The sequence below is a fragment of the Apteryx rowi genome, unplaced genomic scaffold (genome assembly GCF_003343035.1).
Source record: "Apteryx rowi isolate R43461 unplaced genomic scaffold, aptRow1 scaffold_2, whole genome shotgun sequence".
Classification (NCBI taxonomy): domain Eukaryota; kingdom Metazoa; phylum Chordata; class Aves; order Apterygiformes; family Apterygidae; genus Apteryx; species Apteryx rowi.
The window spans coordinates 5,651,647-5,673,689 of record NW_020448307.1 but is presented as its reverse complement, the minus strand read 5'-3'; the positions used below and the strand labels follow the sequence as shown (position 1 = coordinate 5,673,689).

General features: G+C 37.1%; 1 protein-coding gene across 5 annotated transcripts in view; it reads left to right on the top strand.

Moving 5' to 3' along the window:
• Positions 1 to 22,043, top strand: part of FAM13B (family with sequence similarity 13 member B) — a 49,217-nt gene that overhangs the window by 186 nt on the left and 26,988 nt on the right. For 4 of the 5 annotated variants that reach the window (XM_026063137.1, XM_026063138.1, XM_026063134.1 and 1 more), the window contains exons 2-7: positions 10,488 to 10,654; positions 11,561 to 11,751; positions 12,216 to 12,428; positions 16,472 to 16,649; positions 17,243 to 17,402; positions 19,972 to 20,129. In XM_026063137.1, coding sequence (XP_025918922.1) covers positions 11,595 to 11,751; positions 12,216 to 12,428; positions 16,472 to 16,649; positions 17,243 to 17,402; positions 19,972 to 20,129 — 866 coding nt within the window. In that variant the 5' untranslated portion in view covers positions 10,488 to 10,654; positions 11,561 to 11,594. The remainder of the gene's footprint in view (positions 1 to 10,487; positions 10,655 to 11,560; positions 11,752 to 12,215; positions 12,429 to 16,471; positions 16,650 to 17,242; positions 17,403 to 19,971; positions 20,130 to 22,043) is intronic. The other variant, XM_026063136.1, reaches the window with a different exon arrangement.

Genomic DNA, 22,043 nt, shown 5'->3' with positions numbered 1-22,043 from the left:
ACCCCCCGGCCTGCGCGGCGGCTTCAGGAACCTTCCGGGAGCCGCGCGGCGAAGGGGCGCGGGAGCCGCCTCGTCACGGCGGCGGCGGCGGCGGCGGTTAAACTGTTGCGCGGCGCAGAAGTTGCTAGAGGCTGCTGGAGGGAGCTGTCAAGTGGCGCCTTTGCTTCCCAGCCTGCACCTCTGCGTGGGGGAGCCTGCGAGCGGGCGCTGACAGCCGGCGGGGCTCTCCTGGCTCTGTCGCCCGAGCGGCTTCCCGAGCCTCTTCCCTGCCCTCCCGCGGGGGCTCGGCCTCGGCCCCTCTGCCGCGGGCCGCAGCGCGCAGGCGGTGTTGGCCTCGCAGCTGCGTGCCGACGAAGTTGGTAGCAGAAGTTCGGGAAGGGTGGTCCCTAAATCCGCTGTGAACACAAAGGCGTTGCTAGCCCCGCGATTTTTAGTTTGGAGGCTTAAGGCTCCAGCTTGAGACCAAATGTATCTTCCGAGGAATCCGCCAGTGTGGGCTCCTATTGTTCTTGGGAGCTCCTTAGGGATTTAAACATTTATGTGTAAATGCTTCTTGCTACTAAAAAGCTGCTTTAATATGAGATACTCCTGTGATAGACTAATTCTTCCAGGTTTAAAAACAAACAAGCAAAAAAAACCCCACCAAAAATCAAGCGCTAGATTTAAACTTCTCGCACAGAACTGGCTTGCTCTTGATTTCCTTAGTCTGGTTGCCTTTTTACTTTTTTTAAAAAATTGTTATTGCTGTCAGACTCAAGGGGGAGAAAAGGTAAAGGATGAAAAAGTAAATGCAGCTTAAACGCTCCTTTCTGGCCTTGCCTGTGTAAAAGAAGTGAAACTGAATGTAACAAAATTACCCTTTTTTTTGGCTTGTGTTCCTGAGCGTTGTCAGGAATGGGATAGCTAGTAAGTGGATTTAGAATAAATTGTTGAACTGAGTTAGTATTTAGTTTAGAAATTTGCCATTGCAGCTTGTCTGTCTTCTGTGCAATGTAATCTGCCAGCATTAAAAAAAAAAAAAAGTCAAGTTTGCTGGCTTATATTACAACAAATTCTGCTGTCTCATTAGCCCCTTTATTTATTTTTTTACTGCTCATTACTAGTAAGCTGCTTTGTGTGCTTTTTGTTGTTGCATGATATTTGAAGATATTTAGAATGTCTTTATCTGTTTTTCCCCTGTATTTTGTATGTTGTCTAGCACAGTAAAGGTCCTTTTCTTGTTTTCACAAAATTGTAATAACAAATCAAATATTTCTATTAATGTTTTGAAAGCTCCTTCCTAAAATAATACAGCAACATCTCCAGTAAGAGCAATCAAGCAGTGTTTCATAGTTACTTTAAAAGAAGCTGTCGAAACAGGACCTCATGTGATAATTTATAATTCTTTCAAGTTCTGGCACAGGCAACATGCCAAAACATCTGAGTTTGGCAAATTACAGTTTTGGTCTGCTGAGTCTTACTTGATATGGACTCTTCTGCTCTACTCACTGCTTGTAATATTGGAGGCTCTTCTAACAGCTCCTTAAATGACTTCATTTAACATTTGTCATGTATGGTTTGTAATGAGAGCTGTGCCAGCAGTAAAGCTTTTATTTTTAATGTACATAGCAACGTGTTTGCAAAAGCAGGTGAGGCTGAAGGTGCCTTGCATTTGGAACATACATGAGTCAGTTTTGTGACAGCCCTACCTTCCATGTGGGTGTGGCCTTTTTTTCCCCCCCTTTTTTTCCCCTCCATTTCAAATAATTCAATCTTTTGATCTCTGGTCAAATGTTTATAACTTAGCAGTGATGCCTTCTTCTAGGGCTTGTTAGAAAGTGAGTAAAACCTGCCAACTTTGAGTGAATTTTTTTTCAAAAGATGGTGCAGCTTTAAGGAAGAGGAAGTGATGTTTGTAAGAGAATGCCTTTAAATTGTCCTTACATTTTGTGCATAACACCAAATTATTTTTGCCGCCAGTTTAGCACACAAAATAAAAAAAATTAGTAGCCATTAAAATGAGAGTGAGCTGACTTCTTGCAAGACAATTAAGTATTTGAATCTATAAGGATGAAAGATGGTAAACCTTAAACTATTTTTCTCACCTTACACAGTTTTATATTTGCTAATCCTTTGAAATCTGAGGACTGTCACTTAAGACCTGAAAAAAATTAGATTTTATCCAACACATCTGAAAAAGACTTACAGAACAGAGGGAAATCTTAAATCCTTTTGGGTGGAATCTGGAAGAGTGAGAATTTTGACTTGTAATGCTGTTTTTAAAGTGACTGATACATCAGTTGTTCAGCAGAGAGACTGTACATCTCATGTCAGAGTTATATTCAGGCAGAGAATATATCTGAATTGTTCCCTGGAAAGTCATCTGAAATTAGGAAGTTCATTTTTGAGTTTCTCACTGATTGTATTATTTTGCAGTAAGTTACAAATCTTACCTGTAAATAACTACTTTATTTCAAAATAATGACTAGCTGTCTCAAGGTCTTAGTAAATCCAAATTTGGTTTTGTAGTTTTGTCTTTGGTTCCTAGCCATCTGATGGGACTAGGGAAAGTTCAGTCAATTCAGATGAAATCTGTATACTCTTACAATCTAAATGATAATGTACTTACTACCAAATCTTCTACCGTGTGCATTTTCTTTGTAGAGCTGATTTACTTTGAAGCCTTAGAAAACATAGTTTAGAAGGTGATTACTATGCCGAAATTCTGCATTTGCAACATACAGGTCAACTCATTCAATGCTAGAAATGTATAGTATTTTGCAGTTGGATCTAGGAATTTATTCTGACTATACTGAAATGAATAAGTTCTGCTGTGATAGTGACTCATTATATTCTTCCAGTCTCTCACCTATGAATGTATGAAATCTTATATCCAGTATGTTTGTCTTAAAAAAGAAAAGTATGACAAATTGGAGGTTAAAATGAAGACGCTGCATTATGTCTGTGTTCAAACAATCTGTAACAAAGACTGTGGTTCAATTCACACGCACACAAAAAGGATATATGGATTGTGTTGGTTTTTTTATACTGGGAGATTTAAATGGCTTATTTTAGTCACTTGTCTGGACATTTGTAAGGAATTTTGGGTAGCTGCTCCATCAGAACAGAGTGTCTGGAGGGAGCCCTATATTGATTGTCCAGGTTTCAGTCTTGCTGGCTGCTCTGTTAATACATTTCTTCTGTTCAGTGTTCCCTGCAGTGTATTAAGGATTAAAAATTTGTGCTCGGTTGTGTAAAATGATAATTCTTGGACAAAATAAAAGAGATGAAAGTTGGGATCTTACGGATGTGGTTCCTTCTTCCTTTACCCTCTGTGTTTTTGAGTGTGCACGTTAGAAAGCCTTTTTTCTTCATTGCTGAACTTCACATTTCATTAAATCTCTTGTTTTCTTGTCATTGTTCTAATCTTACCAGGAGATTTCTTTAGCAGTCGCTTCTTTCTTTTTTCTTTTTTTTTTTTCTTCTTTTTCTCAAATTCAATAGTCATTGCCACAGAATTGAACTCTGCATTAAAATGTCTTAGTCCTCCGGTGAAGATGCTAAGACTGTCCTTTATTTTGATGACACGTGGTCAGCATTATGACAGAGGCAGCCTTTCTATAGTGAGTGGGTTATGTACCGCATTTTGTAGTGCACTGAGTTCCAATGTGTATTTCTGTTCACCTGTCAGGGAGGGGGAGCAACAGGCTGATGATAAATGTATGTAATAGGATAACTTATGTATAATAAATTAAGTGCATTATATATTTATAGTTTGCTTTTTTGGTGTCTCTGAGGTAGCATGACTTCTGTTCTGAAGTCCGTTTTAACAGCAGTAACAATTGTTAAGCTGCTTTGGTTTTATAATATGAACCTCTGAAGTTGCATAGTTTTACTGATAATTTCTTCCTGTGAGTTACCTTACTGTACTTTTATAGTGCTGTTGCACTTAAGTTATATTTTATCTGATGTATTGGCAAGTGTATATGTGGTTGGCTGAATACGGCTTTACTTTGGGGGGAGGCAAGTAGGATGAATATAATTAGCTGTTACACAAGATACAGAAGCCTTTTTATTTATTAACTACTGCCGTTAAGAATGTGATGGGATTGTGCTAGCAGGAAGTTTCTTTATAATTCTGCACATGTGCACTGGCAGCAGCAGCTGAGAGAGCAAATCTGGCAGCATTCAGTGGTGGGTGTGAAGCAGCCAGCAAACATCTACTTTTTTCTGGTATCTCTGATGGTTTTTATTAATTCATTTTGCTAAAATATCATTATAGAATCCTGAATTACAATAATGCTGCTAAAGCCTTTGGATTTTATCTAGTAAGTGAATATAAAATGTTATCTTTGTGTATCAAAAGGCTTGAAAATCAGCTAACAGATTTCAGTGATCTCTCAGCTTGCTGTTTTAAAAATTGTAAATTTTGGGGAGCAGTATTTAAATCAGTTACTGTGTTTCAGGCTTTACTAAAATCACTACAGTACAGTTGATAAATGATTCATTTCTTCAAATTTTAAATTTCATAATTTTTTCCTGAATTTTGTGTTTAGTCTAGTGCCTGCGTGGCAGACATTAGATACACTTCTGGTGAAGATCTGTATTTGATGATGGGCTTTTTTCAGAGAAAATGTAATCAGGTTCAGTGTGCTGAAACTGTAGATTGAATTTTAATTGGAGGAGAAAAATTCTAATAAATACTATCATTTTCTAGCTTGGAAGTTTTAAGTATAAAAACCGAAAAAGTCCATCCGTTTTACTAAAGTATTTCTCAGAAGAGCTTTCAGGAATTGTTCGGTTGCCTTTCTTCCATGGTGAGCACATAAATGCTTAATTTGAATAGTTCTAATCTGTAAGTTGCAAGGGTTGCTACTGTATTTCCAGAGGTGGGGGAAAAACATGCTTTCCAAATCTTCTAAATCTGATGCTGTGGTTTTTGTGCTTACATTTGTTTTGTCAGTATTAGCAGGTTGAGTATTTTCTGAGGCTATCTAGGTGCAAAATAGAAGTTTTAGTGGCAGATAATACAGCATTTCAGCTAATTCAGTTGAGGTCTGGTGTGTGAGTACACTCGTGAAGGTGTATACATGCAAGTAGCGAGCTTATTAATAAAAGAGCTGGGGCTGAATACTTTTGTTGAATGCTTTTTGGGTTGTGTGCAAAACTGCAACAATCTTGTTTCCTTTCAATTCCTATTTAACTGGAAAGCAAAGCTGTCAGTGAAGATACAATAACCTTACTAAGAAATGAGGGGAGAAGGAAAATCACATGTGCTTGAAAAGACATTTATTCTAAAATGGTTTCCTTAAACATTGCAAGTTGAATTCTGTAGTTATATGTGTTTTAAAATATTATGCCTTTAAGGGGATGGAGAATGTACTCTTAAGAAGCCTAGCTTTTTAAATTTAAAGTAATAATTGAGCCCAATTGTCTGATTTGCCAGTCCAGCCTTTTGACTAAAATGGCTTTCAGTAGTTCATTTCACTGACAGTCAGAAAGAGGAAATACTGCTTTTAGGTAATCTACTCTAAGCTAGTCTTGCTTTTGCTTTTTTTTTTTTTTAACTTATGTAAATAGATTATTTTTGTTATGACTACTTAAATATATTAATGGGTACAAATATATCTTTAAAATTAAATATCCTTTCTATTCTTGCGAAGGATATTCTGTGTATCTTTATTTTTGATAAAAGTTATGCTTTTGTGAGAAGTATCACTTGTACTTTTATGTCCTGAGTTTTTGCTGCTGTTCGTTTGCTTAAAGCTCATTTTCCAAGCTGTTTCCCCTGCCCCAACCTGGCCATACTTTCAGTTTTGAATGGATTAATTCAGATGAGCAAAATGTTCTTTTTTCTATTTGTTAGCTGAACAAAAGCTGAAAATTACATGGGCAAAAGCTCTTCTGTCTGAAAGCATTTCATCCATTGCAAATGCTAACAGTAATATGAGTGTACCTTTGTATATGGCATAAAGTCATCAGTAAACATGAGTTATGATCATGACCTATGTTACGGGGTGGGGGAAAAGTCTCCTTTTACCTTGATAAAACTTGATACTGAGGAGAAGAGTGCTTATTGCCTTTTTAACTTAAATGAAATAGTACGTGGTGCAGAGGTTACCAAATGGGGCTGGGTCCTACAGCCGACCAGTACACAAATGTTTCCCAGGCAGGCAAATGCTTCTTGCTCGTGCTGACAGCTGGCAGCTACTGCTGCTCTGGATGATGTCATTACATGAGGAAAGCTTCCATGATTCTAAGTTGGCATCTGTGACATAAGTTTTAGGCTATAATTTTGAAATTCTTAAAATCTGCTATAACTACAAACAGTTCAAATTTAGATTAAAAAAAATTCAGTGCTTTCTTTGGATTTAAAAGTACATTAACTGTATTGTATGCATCACCAGGGACAACACAGAAATTATCTGATTATAAGTAGGTCGCATAATATATTCTTTTTATTTGTCAAATATAGAGCAAAAAAAATTAAACACTAATTTTCGAGGTGGTTAAATGTTTTGGGGGAAGTTTAGTTGTACGTGAGTGTTGGCCTGATACTTGTATAGGAGGACGTGTTCCGTTACATCTCTCTGTGCAGGGGGTGGGGGTGGATGGGTACAGAATGACAACATTGTGGACTGAAGAAGTTAGTCTCGTAAAGCCGAAGTCTAAATTTGAGGTGTTTTTCCTGAGAAGTGGCGGCAGGCAATTTTTGTCCTACAACATTTTTTCTTTTCTCCCTAAAATCTTAGCTGTAGATTTTACTTTTCATATGTTGCATAAAAATCACAGGTGATGTCTGCTAATCCCACAAAATAATGCTTAGCTATAAGACAGTATATTAAAAATAAGACAGAACTGCAGGCATTGTTGGCTTCGTTATTGGCTCCACAGACAATGTGGAGTACTTGCCAGGTAAAGAAAGTAAATTATAAGAGTTCTTTAAATAGTTGAGACCTGGTACAGAAATTCTAAGTGCAGAATTAATGTTTTCATTCCTATAGCATGGTTTCCTTTTGCAGCCTTTTTTTCAGTTGTTCTTTAAATTATTTTTACCTCCTGTCTCTTCATTCCTTTATTTTCAGGAAAGGTGGTGGAGCCCTGAGGGCTTTAAGTGACACCCATTCATTTGTAGGTTGGCCAGTAATGTAAAAGCTGAACCAAATTTAAGGCTAAACTTTCAATATCTGAAGGATATGTATGAAAGTTACCCATGCATTCTGTTTTTTCTTTAGTGGCATTTCATATGTGGGTGTGACTACTTTTTTAGCTGGCAAGATAAATGAATGCTTTTATGATGGCAAAATGAGATTTGTGGTGCAGCTTTCCCAGCAGACTCTAGGAAGTTCTTGCATTATAGGGAGGTGGGGTGGGGAGATGTTTTTTTAACAGATGAGTGCAGTGAAATGCAAAATACAGAACAGAATTTCATCCTCATAGCTAAGATGCTTGAGCTCAAGGTATTGCACAGGACATAGGGTTTTTTTTTGTTTGTTTAATCCTCTTGTAATATTACGCGATAGTGTGCGGTCACAATAAGGCGTATCTTTAATTTTCTCTAGTTAAGATTTCTGGAACATTGTTGTAACTCAAATGATTTTTGTTAAACATTTGCAGTAAAAAGGGGGGAGATGGAGGAAGACAGAACCAAAGTATTTTTAATCAAGCAGTCAGGTTTTGGTATTATTATTAATAAACTGTCAGGTTTTGGTATTTATCTTTTAAAAATTATTGTGTTTCACTGGATAGCACTAGTGAAGCATGAAGGCTGTGAAATTGAGGAAAAAAGCACATGTTCGAAAGGGTCTGGATAACATGGACAAAAGTAGGAATAGTTGATTGAATAGGTCAGCTGCCATTTTCTAAGATGTCTGTTCGTATTAAAAAAAATTGCAGTATTGCTTGATATTTGTAAAAGCTCAGTACAGGCTCTGCAGAAATAATCCTGAAGATTAGATAGCTTGTCCTGGTTTTCAGACTTGTGTGCGTTAAAGTGGTGTACTTCCTGAGTCAAGGGAAGGCAAAGGGGAAAGCCGTTGATCAATATCAAAAGTGGAGATATACTATTTAATTATTAACAGTTTCTAAGCCTGTCCTTCAGTTTTAGAATGCTGGAAATAATGGGAAATAAAACTTGTTGGAAGTCAGAATAACAACTTCTGTTAGACCTCTAGCTTTTTTCAAGAGTTAATAAATATCAAATTATATCACAGCCTGTAAAGGTTCCACCAAAGTACTCAAAGACAAAAGATTTAAAAGCTCTGAAATCAGTATTTATAGTGATTTTATTTGAGTGTATATAAAGATGTGTGCAGGTGAGAGGGTGAAAATTTGACTTTCAATGATTCTAGGTGATAAACTGTATAAAACTTTGTTTAAAGTGTAAGCTTGGGTTATAAATCTGATCTTGTTCTGGAAAGTGAGACAAACAAGCTGTGTCAACCTCGTTGTTACATTGCCAGGCTAGCTAAAATAGAATTCCTTCTTTTGTCATGTCTCCTGAACGAATTTAATATTCAAGCAGCCTGTTTGTCTTCAGCACCTAGTAAAAATGGCTATGCTTTTGTGTCGGCGAACTAGACACAAAGTTACCCATGAAAAGAGAGCTGCAACTTTCCATTTTTCATTTGGTAGGGTGGTAAAAAGAAGTGGTTGCTTCTAATTTGTTCATTTATTAGGTGATGTTGTTTTGAAGGTTTGTTTGTTTGTTTTAGTAACACAGCCTGAAGCATTGTGGCAGATCCATCAAAGATTGTTCGCAGCTGCTGTTAACCCCATAGCTGGCTAGCATGAGTCTTTCTAGTTCATTGTTTTGGATAAACTGACTTCAGTAGAAGTTGAGAAGATTGTCCGTTTGCCACTCCATGTTTGTAACTTCATGTTTTGAAAATTGCATGATATATTGGGATTGATTGAAATATACCGTGCATGCAGGGATTATACTGACTCTCACTTAATACACAAAAATAATAAGAAAAATGTCTGGGCGGGGTCTTCATAAATTACAGGAAAGTTAAGCAGTGCAACTGCTTCACTGTTGAAATCTGACAGCATCTTTTTAGTAACCAAGAACTACACAATGATAGATTTGAAAATGACTTGTAAATTTATGCAGCCTTTACACTGTGCGTTTATGTGAGTTATTCTGAAACACATCTATGAAAAAGGAGAAAATGGCAAAGCCTGTTGACTGGATTATAATTTTTTATTTTTTGTTGTCATGATGCCTAGAGTCTTGGTCTCAGACTAGGACCCAGTTGTGCTAGGAGCATAACAGGTTTGCAGTGCATGTGTAATATGGGACAATAGATGGTTAGGGACAGACAACAAAGAACAAGGAAGGAATATCAGTCATCATTGCTCATGTTGATAGACAAATATTTCAACACTTGAAAGCCTGAAAGAAGTCAATTTTTTTTCCTGTAGGCCTCACTGCAAAAACAATTTTGAGGAGGAAGATGGAAGCAGTCTTATATGAAACTTGTGGCTGGCTACTCCAAAATATGGGTGCAATGTGGGGAGGACTGGGAACACAAAAAATGTTACTTATCGAAATAATTGAAGTACGCTGGATTCCTGGTATAACAGGCTACTGAATGGAGTTGGCATTTTCATACTGAATGAGAGTAGTAGATTGTCAGGGCTTAGAAAGTGAGGATGAAGTTAATTGGTTCTGATGTGATAAAGAAGCAAGAGCCAGTGTGGGGGAACAAAGAAAGGGAAGACTCTTTTTAAGGTCGATATTGCGAATTCACATATCAGTCTCCCATTGTGAAACTGTGAGGTTTCAATATATACCTTTAAAGCCAGAGAAACCCATTTTATTGTCTAGTTTTGGCTATATGTGTATGTATGTATATATGCATGTGTGTATATATATGTATATAATATGGCAAAAAGGAAGTCTGTAGGGAATCTGATTTGGGGGAAATTGCTTTCTATATCAGATCTCACAATCACTTGGACTTTGAACTGGTAGCTGGGACATGTAATCAGCTTTTTAGCAAAGATCAGCTGTACCACTGAAAATGGGTTAACTGTTGTTCCTTAGTTCAGACTTCGTTTTCGTTTGTGCCAAGATTATAGTTAAAGATAATGTGCTAAAACAGTGCCTGAGAGCCTTCAAAATTTTTTTTGTAGCTGTAAATGCTTTAGTACAGTAGGTACTTTAAAACATTCCTATCTAAGCTACCTACCTCTTAGTGATTTATTTTGAAGAATGAATGAATGAGTCTTTTTTTTTTTTTTTTTTTTATTTCATGATTCTTAAGGCTAAAGTGTCCCATGCTATCTTTTGCTTTGAGGTAGGTTAACTGCTAAGTAAAAAAGCAGATTTGCTTTTTTGTGAGCTCCCACATGAACCGTGCTAGTGTGGTCACTAGGCTTTTACGTTTAAAACAAAATGATGATTTGACAAGGTGAATGCCTCAAGTGAAATATTTAGGCTTATGACTGAGTTTAAAACTGTTGAAAATGGTATGGTCTAATAGTGTTTTCTTTATTTTTAGATTAACTGCTGAAGTACTGATCGAGTTCTGCTATTCTTCAATGAGGAACTACAGGCTGATCTTTTGCCATAATCTTAAACAACCATAAATGACAAAAGAATGCTTGGTCAGTGAGGGCAGCTGGCGCAGAAAACGTTTTTCAAACTCGGCTGTTTAAGTACTCTGAGGTAGGTTTCTTAAACTGCTTTACTTGGGCATTTAAAAAAAATGGAAGGTGTGGGTTTCAGTCTGCCTGGTCTATTATGGTTTATCAATACAATAGTTAGGAGAGAATTAAGTTTTTCAACTGCAGTATTTTGACTAATAGTATATACTTCGTGTCCAACCTATATGAAAGTGATAGCTTGCATTTAAGCAAGTATTATTTTCTTTTGTTTTCTTTTTGAACAAGGCAGTTTTTTCTCTGATGCTGGCAGAAATTTCTTGGTTTTGATTAAGTAATAGAGTTTGCTGGGTGACTTAAACTGTAATACCATGTAATACCTTTGTTATCTAGAACCTGTATCGAGCAAAGACTTGCAAGTAATGCCCCAAATCCTGCATGATAGAAGGAATGTTATCACTGAGCATCCTAGAAAGCATTTTGGGGGGGAGGGTTACGTTCAGTAAAATTTTGAAACTGAGGCAGATATTGGAAGTTTACATAAAGTGGCCCTGAAGTGAAAGTCTTTCCTGAATTTCAGTTTGAGCTGATGTGGAAACTTTCTTGTCTAAATAATTGCGTAACTGGGAAACACTGTCAGAAAATGTATGGGAGAGTCTTGCTTCCATGAAGTTCCTTGGAGCTTGCTTAAATAACTGTGCAATAACTAGAATTTTACAGAGCTTCCTTTGTGGATATATGTTTTCTTCCATGTGTCCTATTAAGGATTGAGCAGAACACCTCAGCAGTAGAGTCATTTATCTAGTTATGCTGTAGTTGAAATCATGACAGAACTTTTTGTTAAATCAGTGCCCTGATTAAGAGACTGGACAGTATTTGCATTAGGTAATAAAACACATTATGTTACAGAGAAGTTTGTTCAGCAGTATACACTGAAGTATGATTTTTATTTTTAATTCTTATTTGACAGAAAAGACAGCTTTGATTTTTGGCTGCAAAAAGATATGAGGAAGAGCTCCTCCCCTTCCTTGAGTAACTGCAACTCTGTTCTTGCTAACAAAATATTTGGAATTCCACTTGATGAGCTGCAGCAAGAAGGGCAACCAGACAATGAGGTTCCATTCATAGTCCGCCATGTCGTGGACTATATTGAGGAACATGGTATGTATTATCTTGCTGTATTTTAGATAATATATTTAGCTGGTTTTATTCTTACAAAATAAACTTCTTAAAGGAGTATTTATTTTGTAAAATTTCTTGTATTTAATTGTCCATGATTTTTATGTGCTATATATATTTCCTTTCTTTACTCCCTCTGATTTACCACTGTTTTCTAGATAAGAGTAATGTAGTCAGCCTGGTAGGGCACTTCATAGGAAATGGCACATTTTTGGTACATTGCTGATGGTACATTGTTGATATTTACCTTATTTTATTGTATTTTTAACTGGGCATAAGAATGTGTTTACTGGGGAGAAGATTGGACATCTTGCAAAACTGTTGTCATGAAAGTCTTTCATTAAATGTGTGAATTGTGCGTCTTGGATTATCAGTAGTGTTTTGGATCTATTATGCGTATGTAATATATCAGAAAAGTTTATTTTTGCAACTTTCTTCTAACTTAGGGGGTCTGGAACAAGAAGGACTTTTTCAAGTCAATGGGAATGCTGAGACAGTGGAGTGGCTTCGGCAGCGGTATGATAATGGAGAAGATGTGGACCTGGTTAAGGAAGCAGATGTACCCTCAGCTATCAGCCTTCTTAGATTTTTTCTTCAAGAACTTCCAGAGCCGGTTATCCCAGGCAGCTTGCACATACATATGATGCAACTTTCGCAAGGTAGTAATTATTTTTTTAGTAGTGTATTTTTTTAAGAGTAAAAAACAGTATTAAATTGAGATGCTTAGTGACACTAGATTTTGGTGTTTCGTGTAATGATGTGTGTATCAAGATGCATTTATTTTAAGTCAAATATACCTTCTCTTAGCACAAAAACCAAATAAATAGGTATTCTCAGAAACTCAGTGTGGCTCTGAAGACGCAATTTATCCATCATGCAGGAAGACAGTGAAACTACCACATAACATCATGCTTATTCTGAGTATTCTGCTTTCCTGTGCATGAATACTGCAACATTGGTCAAAGCCACTGGATTCAAAGTCGTGTTTCACAATATCCCACCAGCCTCTGGATTCAAAGTTGTGTTTGATGATATCCCAACACTGATGGCTTAAAAGTGCTATGGAACTCCTTGTTTTTTCCCTTCTTTCCTCTGAATTGCATTTGCTCTGCCTATGCTCTTGATTCAATGGCACTTTGAGCTTTTGTAGCAAAGGAGAGGAGATCTCAAACAGACCCTATACTTGTATCGTATTTGCCCTTTCAGTGTGTTTTTCTTCTGTTTAAAATTCACTTGTAGGTGAAAAAAAACCTGTTGCCAGCATATTGTTGCTAAGTATATTTTTCAGTTACTGCAAAATCTTACCCTTTCAATTTTCCACCCATATGCTGGCACAGTGTTTTCTTATTCCCAACTTGTCTGTATGTATCCACTCTCCTGGGTCTTTTGGCCTCTGCTGTATTATGCAGTGTTGGAGTTAATTCAGTGTTGGAGTTAATTCATAACTTGACTAGTAAAAACTTTTGTCTTGCAGCACTACCATTAGTTAATGCATTGTGCATTCCTCAAAGGGTATATAAAGATGTCGGTGTTCCACACCTTGTAACGTAACTGAGGGTTTTTTTAGTTCTCTCTCTACAGGAGTGTTACTACTTTTCCAGGGTCGCTTAGTCTTTTCTTTTCGAGTGCTTGGCTTCTTTTGTTTTGTAAGAGGCACATTTTTGTCTACATTTAATTTAGTTTTCTGTTGTTGAGTTTATTCCTGATAAGTTGACAGCCCTCATGATAGTCCTGTTCAGAGTGGGATTTTTCATATGCTGTTACACTACACTTAGTAAGTGCCAAACTGGAGGGTTGTCTCCAAGAGTGAGAAGTTGCTTCAGTTTCCCCCCTTTGTAACCCGTATAGCTGCTGAGACTTTGAACATGGAGCGATTACCTGGATACCCGGCGATCGAAGACTGAACACTGATGTGTTTCTTATAAGTAGTCTTGCTCTGGAAACAACTTCTGGCAGCTACTGACCAGAGAAGCTTGTTAAGTATCTTAAGGTTGAGGTTCTGTGTACTTTTGTCCTGTAGTGCAGTAATGAGAAACTGAAGTGGATGACAGTAGACAAAACTTCATGAGTGATATGTCTGCTGTTTGATTTGTATTGCTAAGCTCATGGTTCACTGGATCTAAGCAGCTAGTAAACCAGTTTTATCCTTCTGAAAAGGATGATATGTAACAAAAGACGATAATGAAATTGTTAAGGCGGTAATGTGGAATGTTGCCGGTTGCTTTTTTGTCAGGTAATGCTGCTGTGCGCTTCAGTTTGCAATGCTACCTTATCAGGACTGGAAATGGAAATGTGGTGTGCTCATTTGGTGTAACGGCAATGTAATTTCCTTCTGTGACTTGTAAACTACCGTGTGAAATTCAGGGTTCTTTTTCCATCTTTGAATAGATGACTGGAAGGATTTGCGTGTAGGTTGTTTCAGGAGAGCTGTTCTTCAGCATATAACTCCCAGTTTATTTTCTACTGGTTAAATAGGCAGAGAAATGGTGTATTTTACTTAAACTTGCAGCTTACTGTCTTTACAGCTTGCTGTTTTTTTCCTCTCATTTTATACTACCAAAAAAAAGGTGATTTTTAGAAAGGCTTATACTATATGTTTTGTTCCCTTAGTACAGGTAAACCCTTAAATATTGTTTCTTGATACTATAATTAGAGGTTTGGTTTCCTCTATTCTGGTTTTGGCTTTTGACATTCCAACTGTCTGATAGTCATATCTGTGTTTATTAGTTTCCAGAATTACAAGCTCAGCTGCAACTTAGGTAGAGGAATTGCTTATAAAAATGCAGAAGGTGATAGTAATTTTGGATCCATATATAATTTAAGGTATTTTCCCCCTTTAGCAGGCCTTCTGTATCATTAGGTTAAACTCAGTTCTTGAAACAACTTAGTTATATAACAAGGTGTGGCCTATATACCCTTCAGGGCTTGTTCTGTGCAGGCCTAATGGTGGTGCCTCGAAGGCAAGTCATTTTACTAATTGAAGTGTGAATTTGACCCCGATGTGCTAGGCCATGTGTCCCAGAAGTGTGTATCCATCACCACATTCAGACGACTTCATTTTCAGATAAGTATTTTCTCACTTTAGGTCTCTGACTGTTGTTTAGAACCTACATTTTAAAACAGATTAGCAAAGACTAAACATCTGTGTCCGTGTGTTTGTGTGTCATCTTTCTCTATCTTGCCCCCTTTCTTTTTGAAGGATGAATTTGAAAGAGTTTTTTTGGTTTCTTTTTGCTGTTCTGTTGCCTTACATATATTTAGAGTAAAACCAACCAATAACCTGTTCAGCTCATTGTGTTACTGTGTTGGGAGAACTATTTTTTTGTGCTTTGTTGCCTGTGAGTTCAAACGCTGGAGATGTTGACTGTGTCTGAGCAAATGGAGTCCTGCACAGTTACCGTTTGGTATTATCACACATACACAGCAGGGAATTTACTTGTTTCTTCTTCTATAGGCTACTGAGGACCAGTGTGCCCCTCAGCTGCCTCATCTAGAGGGGCAGAGTGACCACTTAGCAGCTTCAAACTTTTTTTTTGGTGTAAGCTAAGAAGAGTTTTTAAAAGTTTTAGGAGGAAAGGGAGGTCTATTGGTATCAATTTTTCTCCTGTTTTGCTCTCCTGACTTTTCTTTCCTTTATATGGAATTTCCTTGTTAGGTAGTAAACCATTGTAAACTCTTTGAACCTCGTTGCCTATAAGGCTGATAATATAACAGATATTTTGATGAATGATACATGGATGTGGGGTGAGAATGAGAAGGTTTTCGGGTGACTCTTTTTCAGGTCTGAAATTGAACCAGCAAGAAATAAGTATGTGCTAGGTTGAGTACATTGAGATTGTTTGTATTCACCAGTTAAGCACTAAAAAAGAAAGTAGAATTTGTCGTCTGTTGAGATGGGGATGCTGGTAGAGGGAAAAGTGACAAAGTGGTTCCTCTGAAACAGAAAATTTAACTAGCTTTTTTAAATAGCTAGCTGTTTTCTAGAGCTCTTCTGCGAAGCTTCTGTTATATAAAAATGGTAAAACTAAAAAATATGGAGGAATGAGCCCTGTGTAGTCAGAAAACTGAGCATTAATTGGGGAAAAAATCCTGGAAACTACTAACTGAACTTGCAGAGGAGAGTGCATGGAAGTCATTGGTTTAGGTTATCAATTTCTGCTTCATAGCAGAAATTAACTTTATAGTTAGAGAAAGTGTCTGATGGTACCCTACTTTGAAATCAAGACTGTAGAGGTTTTCTGGTATGTTCCCCCACTTCCCTCCACCCTGCCAAACCTCTGACATCGTTGGTGAAGAGCGACTGAATAGGAAGTAGGAATTAGGAGCCTCTCTTGGAAAGTTCAGAGAGGAAGAGACTAATTCCAAGACTGAAACGAGGGGGCCAGATGCTGGGACAAGTAGAGAGCTTGTTTATGAAGTACTACCACTGTAAATACCCTTTAGATATGTGGGATGGACACTTAATTTTTTTTTATTTTTTGGTTGACTTTTTTTCCTTCTTCCGTGGGGAAATCTAGTATTAAAAGCTCAGACCAAGCAAATGCAGTTCAGATCCTGATGTTTTAGATTCCGGTCTGACCAAAGTATTTGTACTTCAGAAGTTAGTAATTTTTGTCTGAGTCAAAAGGCTGATCAGTATCAAATGTGAAAAAATTAAATATTTTAATATTGTGATTAAAATATTTTTATTGCATTTTTACAGATTATAATAATGAAGATGAATTTGGAAGAAAGTTGAGGTTCCTCTTGCAGCAGCTTCCACCTGTTAATTACAGTTTGCTAAAGTTTCTGTGTAAATTTTTAGCCAATGTAGCATCACATCATGAAGAAATTTGGTCGGCAAGTTCTTTGGCTGCAGTCTTTGGCCCAGATGTCTTTCAGTAAGTTGGTTATAAAAATTCATGCAGTACTTTTATGTGCATTTGAGAGTGTAAATCTGTCCAGTGTCTTTCCTGGTTCATTAGTAACAGCAGCAAGTATGCACTATATTTTTTGGGTAGTATCTTTTTTTCTGTCATCCCACTGATTTTTCACTTGCAGATTGTGCTTGTGATCTAAACAACAGCTCGCCCATGAGCTGTGGCATTGGAATCACTGATTTGGTTGTTGCATTACTGTAGTTATACTGAGGCTCAGATTTTTTTTAAAGGTGGTGCGTAAGATTACTATTTGCAGGAAAAAAAGTTTTGGAAGAAAACTGTTAAGGTGTGAATGTATACTGGGGATTCCTTTCTACAGCAAACTACTTGACTTTTAAATATTCCTTATGAAAAGTTAATGACTAAACATTTGTTGCTTTATCAAACTTAAATACAAATTAGTATAAAATTTTATAATGCAGTGGTTTGTAGTTATGCTTGAAGTTCTGTGTATTCACAATGGAACAGGGAAAATGATAAAGTGTAGCCCTTAGAAACCATTCACAGGAGTTCTTTGGGGAATTAGTTGGACTTAGGTTTTCAAACTAAGATAGTGTTGGAATCTTTAGCATTTACACAGATGTGGAGGATCTGAAAGAACAAGAAATAGTTAGCAGAATAATGGCGGGACTTCTGGAGAACTACTATGAATTCTTTGAAAATGAAGAGGAAGATTTTTCATCTACTAATGATTTAAGCTCAATAACTGAGCAGGTAAGAATATTTTAAGTGGCAATATTTTATTGCAATATTTTATTACTTAGGTGTCCATTATAACCATTTATGTTTATGAAAGATATGTTGAAATATTTTCTTTAATATGCCTTTCAGTCTCTTGTAAACTGACAAAGCCTAGTTGTTTCCTTAAACACTTTTTTTTCCCCCCCACATACCTGTGTTTGTGAAATTGTTACTTTGTAGAAAGAGGAGGATAGCTACTCTCTACAGAAAAATACACATGCCCTAAAACAACGATAATATCCTGGCCAACACAGACAGTGTTACGCTATATAAATAGTATAGATTTGTAATTACCTTTTAGGAATGGGGAACTGTTTTGTAAGTGAAAGCAAAACCACACTTTGTTAGTCTTGGTCTATAATGTGTCTAGGTGTAGCTTACTGAAATGTGCAGGGTCTTGCATTCCACTCAATTGTGTTGTCATTGGTGTGTCCCTTTATCAGAATTTTTGAATGATGTTTTTGATTCTAAAACTTAAAAATGTCATCTAGATATTATGGGAAAAATCCTGAAAATCAGAGAGAGTGAAAATTGAGTAGAATAGAAATAGTCTGGATCCGAGTATTCAGCTGTCAGGATTGCCAGGTTCGCCTGTCTCTGTGACTGTTGGTATCCGTTATTGCTAATTCTGCCTTTCCTCTCAGTAAATTTAACTTCATAAAGTTAATGTGATGCTGCAGATAATAGAGATGGAGAATTGTTAGGGAAGTTAAGCCTCTCGTGCGGTATTGTGATACAACATTGTTCGTTATGGCAAATATTTTTAACTTTTAACCAGTCATGGTATAAAAATGATAATGCGTGGAAGAAGTACTTGTGTATAATTGAAGAGGTGGGTTCCAATATTACTGATAAAATCGTGGCTCAAACCCTTGCCCAGAAATGTGGAAAACTTTAAACTGAATTTTCTGGTGCTTAGTGGTTTGACAAACAATATAGTTCCTTTTAAAGAGGAAAAAGGGAAAATCACCAGCAGTTGCTAGGTAAAATAACATAAAATACTGAATTCTTAAAGCCTAACTATCCCACAGACCCCTCCTAGTGAGACAGATGAGGCAAGTACTAGGACAGCTGACTGCTTCCTCTTTGCTGCAATGGAGACACCTCACCCCTTGGTCCGGACTGCCAAGCGTGGGCAGCAAGTTCTGGATCGAGCAGCTGCTGCTCTGCTAGCGGCTCCAGCGAAAATTTGCAGCTTTGCACATGTTTGCTGCTTCTTCAGCTCTTAACAAGAGTGCATCTAGCACTGAGGACTCACGTAGTCCTGCTACATACAGGCAGTTACTGGAGTCTTGTATATTCTTTTTTTTCTGTCTAGGCTGTAAGTTTTGCAATCCAAGGCTGAAAGCCACTGCTTTGGGTTAGCATAACTACTCTTTACAGTATAGTTAGTTGGTCTAGGCTCTCATACTTGGTTAAAATTACTAACTTTTTTCTAGTTAGTTATGTCCTAGCAAAAGTGTTTGCCAAACAGAGCTGCCTGTGAAACATAAGCAAGTTGCAGGCCTAGCGGGGTGTCCCTTTAATGCCCTGTCTTTAATTGCATCTCCAGCAGATGTCGACAGCGCACTCCCGTTTGCGCCTGCTCCCTCCGGGGCTGCGGAGCAGAAGGGCTGCTGCCCCTGGGCAGGGGCGGCCTTGCCCTTGCTGCCTTGTTATGGCCTCGCGAAATTACAAGAGAAAATTGGGGGTAAATAAATTTCTTGCCCTGAATGTAGTGCCATATAGCATAACATTGTACCCCCCCTTTAAAAAAGAGGGGGGGGGGATATACCTCCTCTCTACCTCTGTGGAATCTTAAACTCCTTAAGTTTCAGTTTCTCTGATTTCAGTGGTTTTCTTTTCTACTCACGTGGTGGATATTATAAAGCATCTTTTCCTGAGGCTGTTGCCGATGCTTTTATTTTTGGCTTTACAGGAGAGTTTTGGTGAATCAAATAGAATCACTTTGACATGTTTACTTGTTCACATTTTTGGAAGTTTTAGGCTTATTTGCTTTTAGAAAAAGAAGGTGGCTCTGACTGTCAGTTGGCTATATTATTTTAATTTCTTAATTGGCTATATATATATATATATATATATCAGTACATGGAAAATCTCAAGCCTTAAGAATTCTGTATTGCCTTCCATAGAAGGGTTTGAAAATACTTCTCAGGAATGAATAAACATTGCAGCATCTATGGAATAGATGAGAATTATCCATCCATCTTTTATAGATGGAGAAAGACAGGTTGTGCCATGTGACTTCAGTGTGGCCAGGATTTTGTTGTTTCTTGATTCTCCTTGTGTATGCTTACTGCCTCAGAGGTGCTGCTTTTTTCAGGTTTTTGTTCAAAAATTTAAATGGGTTATGCATCTTATTTATGATGTCTAGTGTATGAGTTTACTTAAAAGCAAGTATCGTGTGCCCAGTTCTTCTAAAGTTGAAATATATTCTCCTCTTACAAATATGGATATTTTTATAATTCACATGCTCTTGTAATTCCATGGAGCTCTTTAAAGAACTCTTTTAGCCATTAATTGTGGATAAATCTTTGTATAGATAAATGATCTCTTGGAAGAGGAGGAAGATGTAAAGCTTGAACAGTCTGAAGAACTTCCAGAAGATGGCACAGAGAAACCTGTTGAAAGGCCAGCTGTGGTACATCTAGATATGACCGGGAGTATCTCAGATTCCAAGAGTGTTACAGCATCAACAAGGTAACTTGTTTCCACCCTGAATTTTTATCTTCACATTTGGAGTATGGTCTGTTGTGTATGAGAAAAGCTGTCAGACATTTGAGTTGCATTGCAATGCCTGTGAAAAGGCTCTAGAAGTACGTGGAGTTCTCATAGTGGTAAAATGTGTTACAAAATAACTGTTCCCAAATTCAGTGGATGAAAGAGTCTGTAGAACTTAAATTGCATTTAAATGTGATGATTTAGAGGGAGAAGGGAAAGAGGGCATATTTTAATGAAACTGTGAAGTGGTATTTAAAGAGTGAATTTTGTAGCAGAAATGTAAGAGAATCTGAGTATCTTCAGATCCAAACCCATTCTGTGCCATCTTACCACCACTCCTTTTCTTCCACCTTATTTTCATGTTTATTGAATTGCTTGAAGACCAAGGTTATTTTCTAGTATCGTAGGAAATCCTAGGACAATTTCTTCTCCCATGCTGGAGAACAGAGATGTTTCCTTTTATGACCCTACTTCATTCTAAAGCCTTAAGAATTTGTTTATTCAGGTTATTTAAGATTTTTTTTTTTTAATGCCCAATTTGGTCAGGTGTTAAATGAGGAAAGTGTTTCCTTATTTCACTTGAGTGCAGTATAATATATTTCATAAACAATTGTAATGAAGACTGTAAAGGTATGATTACTTCCTAAAAATACATTAGAGAGACCTCCACTAGGGCAGAGGAGGAGCTATAGATGACCAAGTGGACAATGTTGATGAGAACAAGTGGATAATATTGACCATTAATGATTTTAGGTTGGAATTTGGAGGAAGGTTCCCTAGACCTTAGAGGAATAAGGCTCTGGAATGGCCTTTAGTAGCAATAATGTGGAGAAATCTTGAGCACTTTAGAGATGGCATTTTTGTGAGGTTATAAATGGGATTTCATAAAATGGGTTGCTTGCAATTGTAGAAAATTTGATTTGATGACTCAGAAAGTCTCCCCAGGCCTCTCTTTAATTTGAGCTGAAATGAAGGTTCTGGATACCCTGTTTTCAGTGCAGAGTTTTGTGAAATTTGGCTTGTTAATATATTTATAAAATACCTGAAGACCCTTCTTCAGTTTATTTAAACTCTGCCAGATAAATCTTACTCAGAGGTTGATGCTTCTTTGTTATCTCAATGTAGGAGTGTCATGACTAACACTTAGATATGAATTGAGGTTTGTTAACTGTATTTTAGAAAAGAGTTACTAGAAAGATTCACGGAAATGAATCCAAACAGGCGTAATTGCTGCTGTAGCTGAGGGGCCCTGCATTGCCTACCTTGGAGCCTGACCCTGTAAAGGGATCAGTTTGCGTAGGCTGTGCTGGTAGAGAGCTGCGGGCAAGCTTGGAAGTTGTGAAGTCTAATAAGGGCAGGAGTATTAGAGTGAGAGTTAGCTTTTAATTAAGACTTATCCTCATAAAGCATATACGTCAACTTAAAATCATACTTCTGTCTGAGAGCTTATTTGCACTTGCTTGTAATACACAGGTTTATATTTTAAAGTCTTTTTTACTTGTGTTTATAGTTTATGAATAGCGAATTTTACGTTTTTCTCTCTATGGTAGGTGTTTGGTGTGGGCATTTCATGTGATGACTTATAGGGAGGGGTGAGGAATAATCCCAATTTGGTTGTTTTGTTAATTTATACTGTAATTGTTAATTATCCTTGTCAGCAGTATAGTTGCTTAATTTTACCATAACTTAAAAAGAGTTCCTGAAACTTGAATTTCTACAAAAGTACCCTTGTTTCAATTAAAGTTTTAAAGCAATTGTACTATTCATAGGTATTTTGGTGCTTGTGGAATGTGTAAGTGCAGAAATAGTGACAAACTCCTTAAGTTTGAAAGTGTAAATTTGATAGCTTGAAGAGAAATACATGTTTACACTATGTTTAGGGTTAATTAAAAA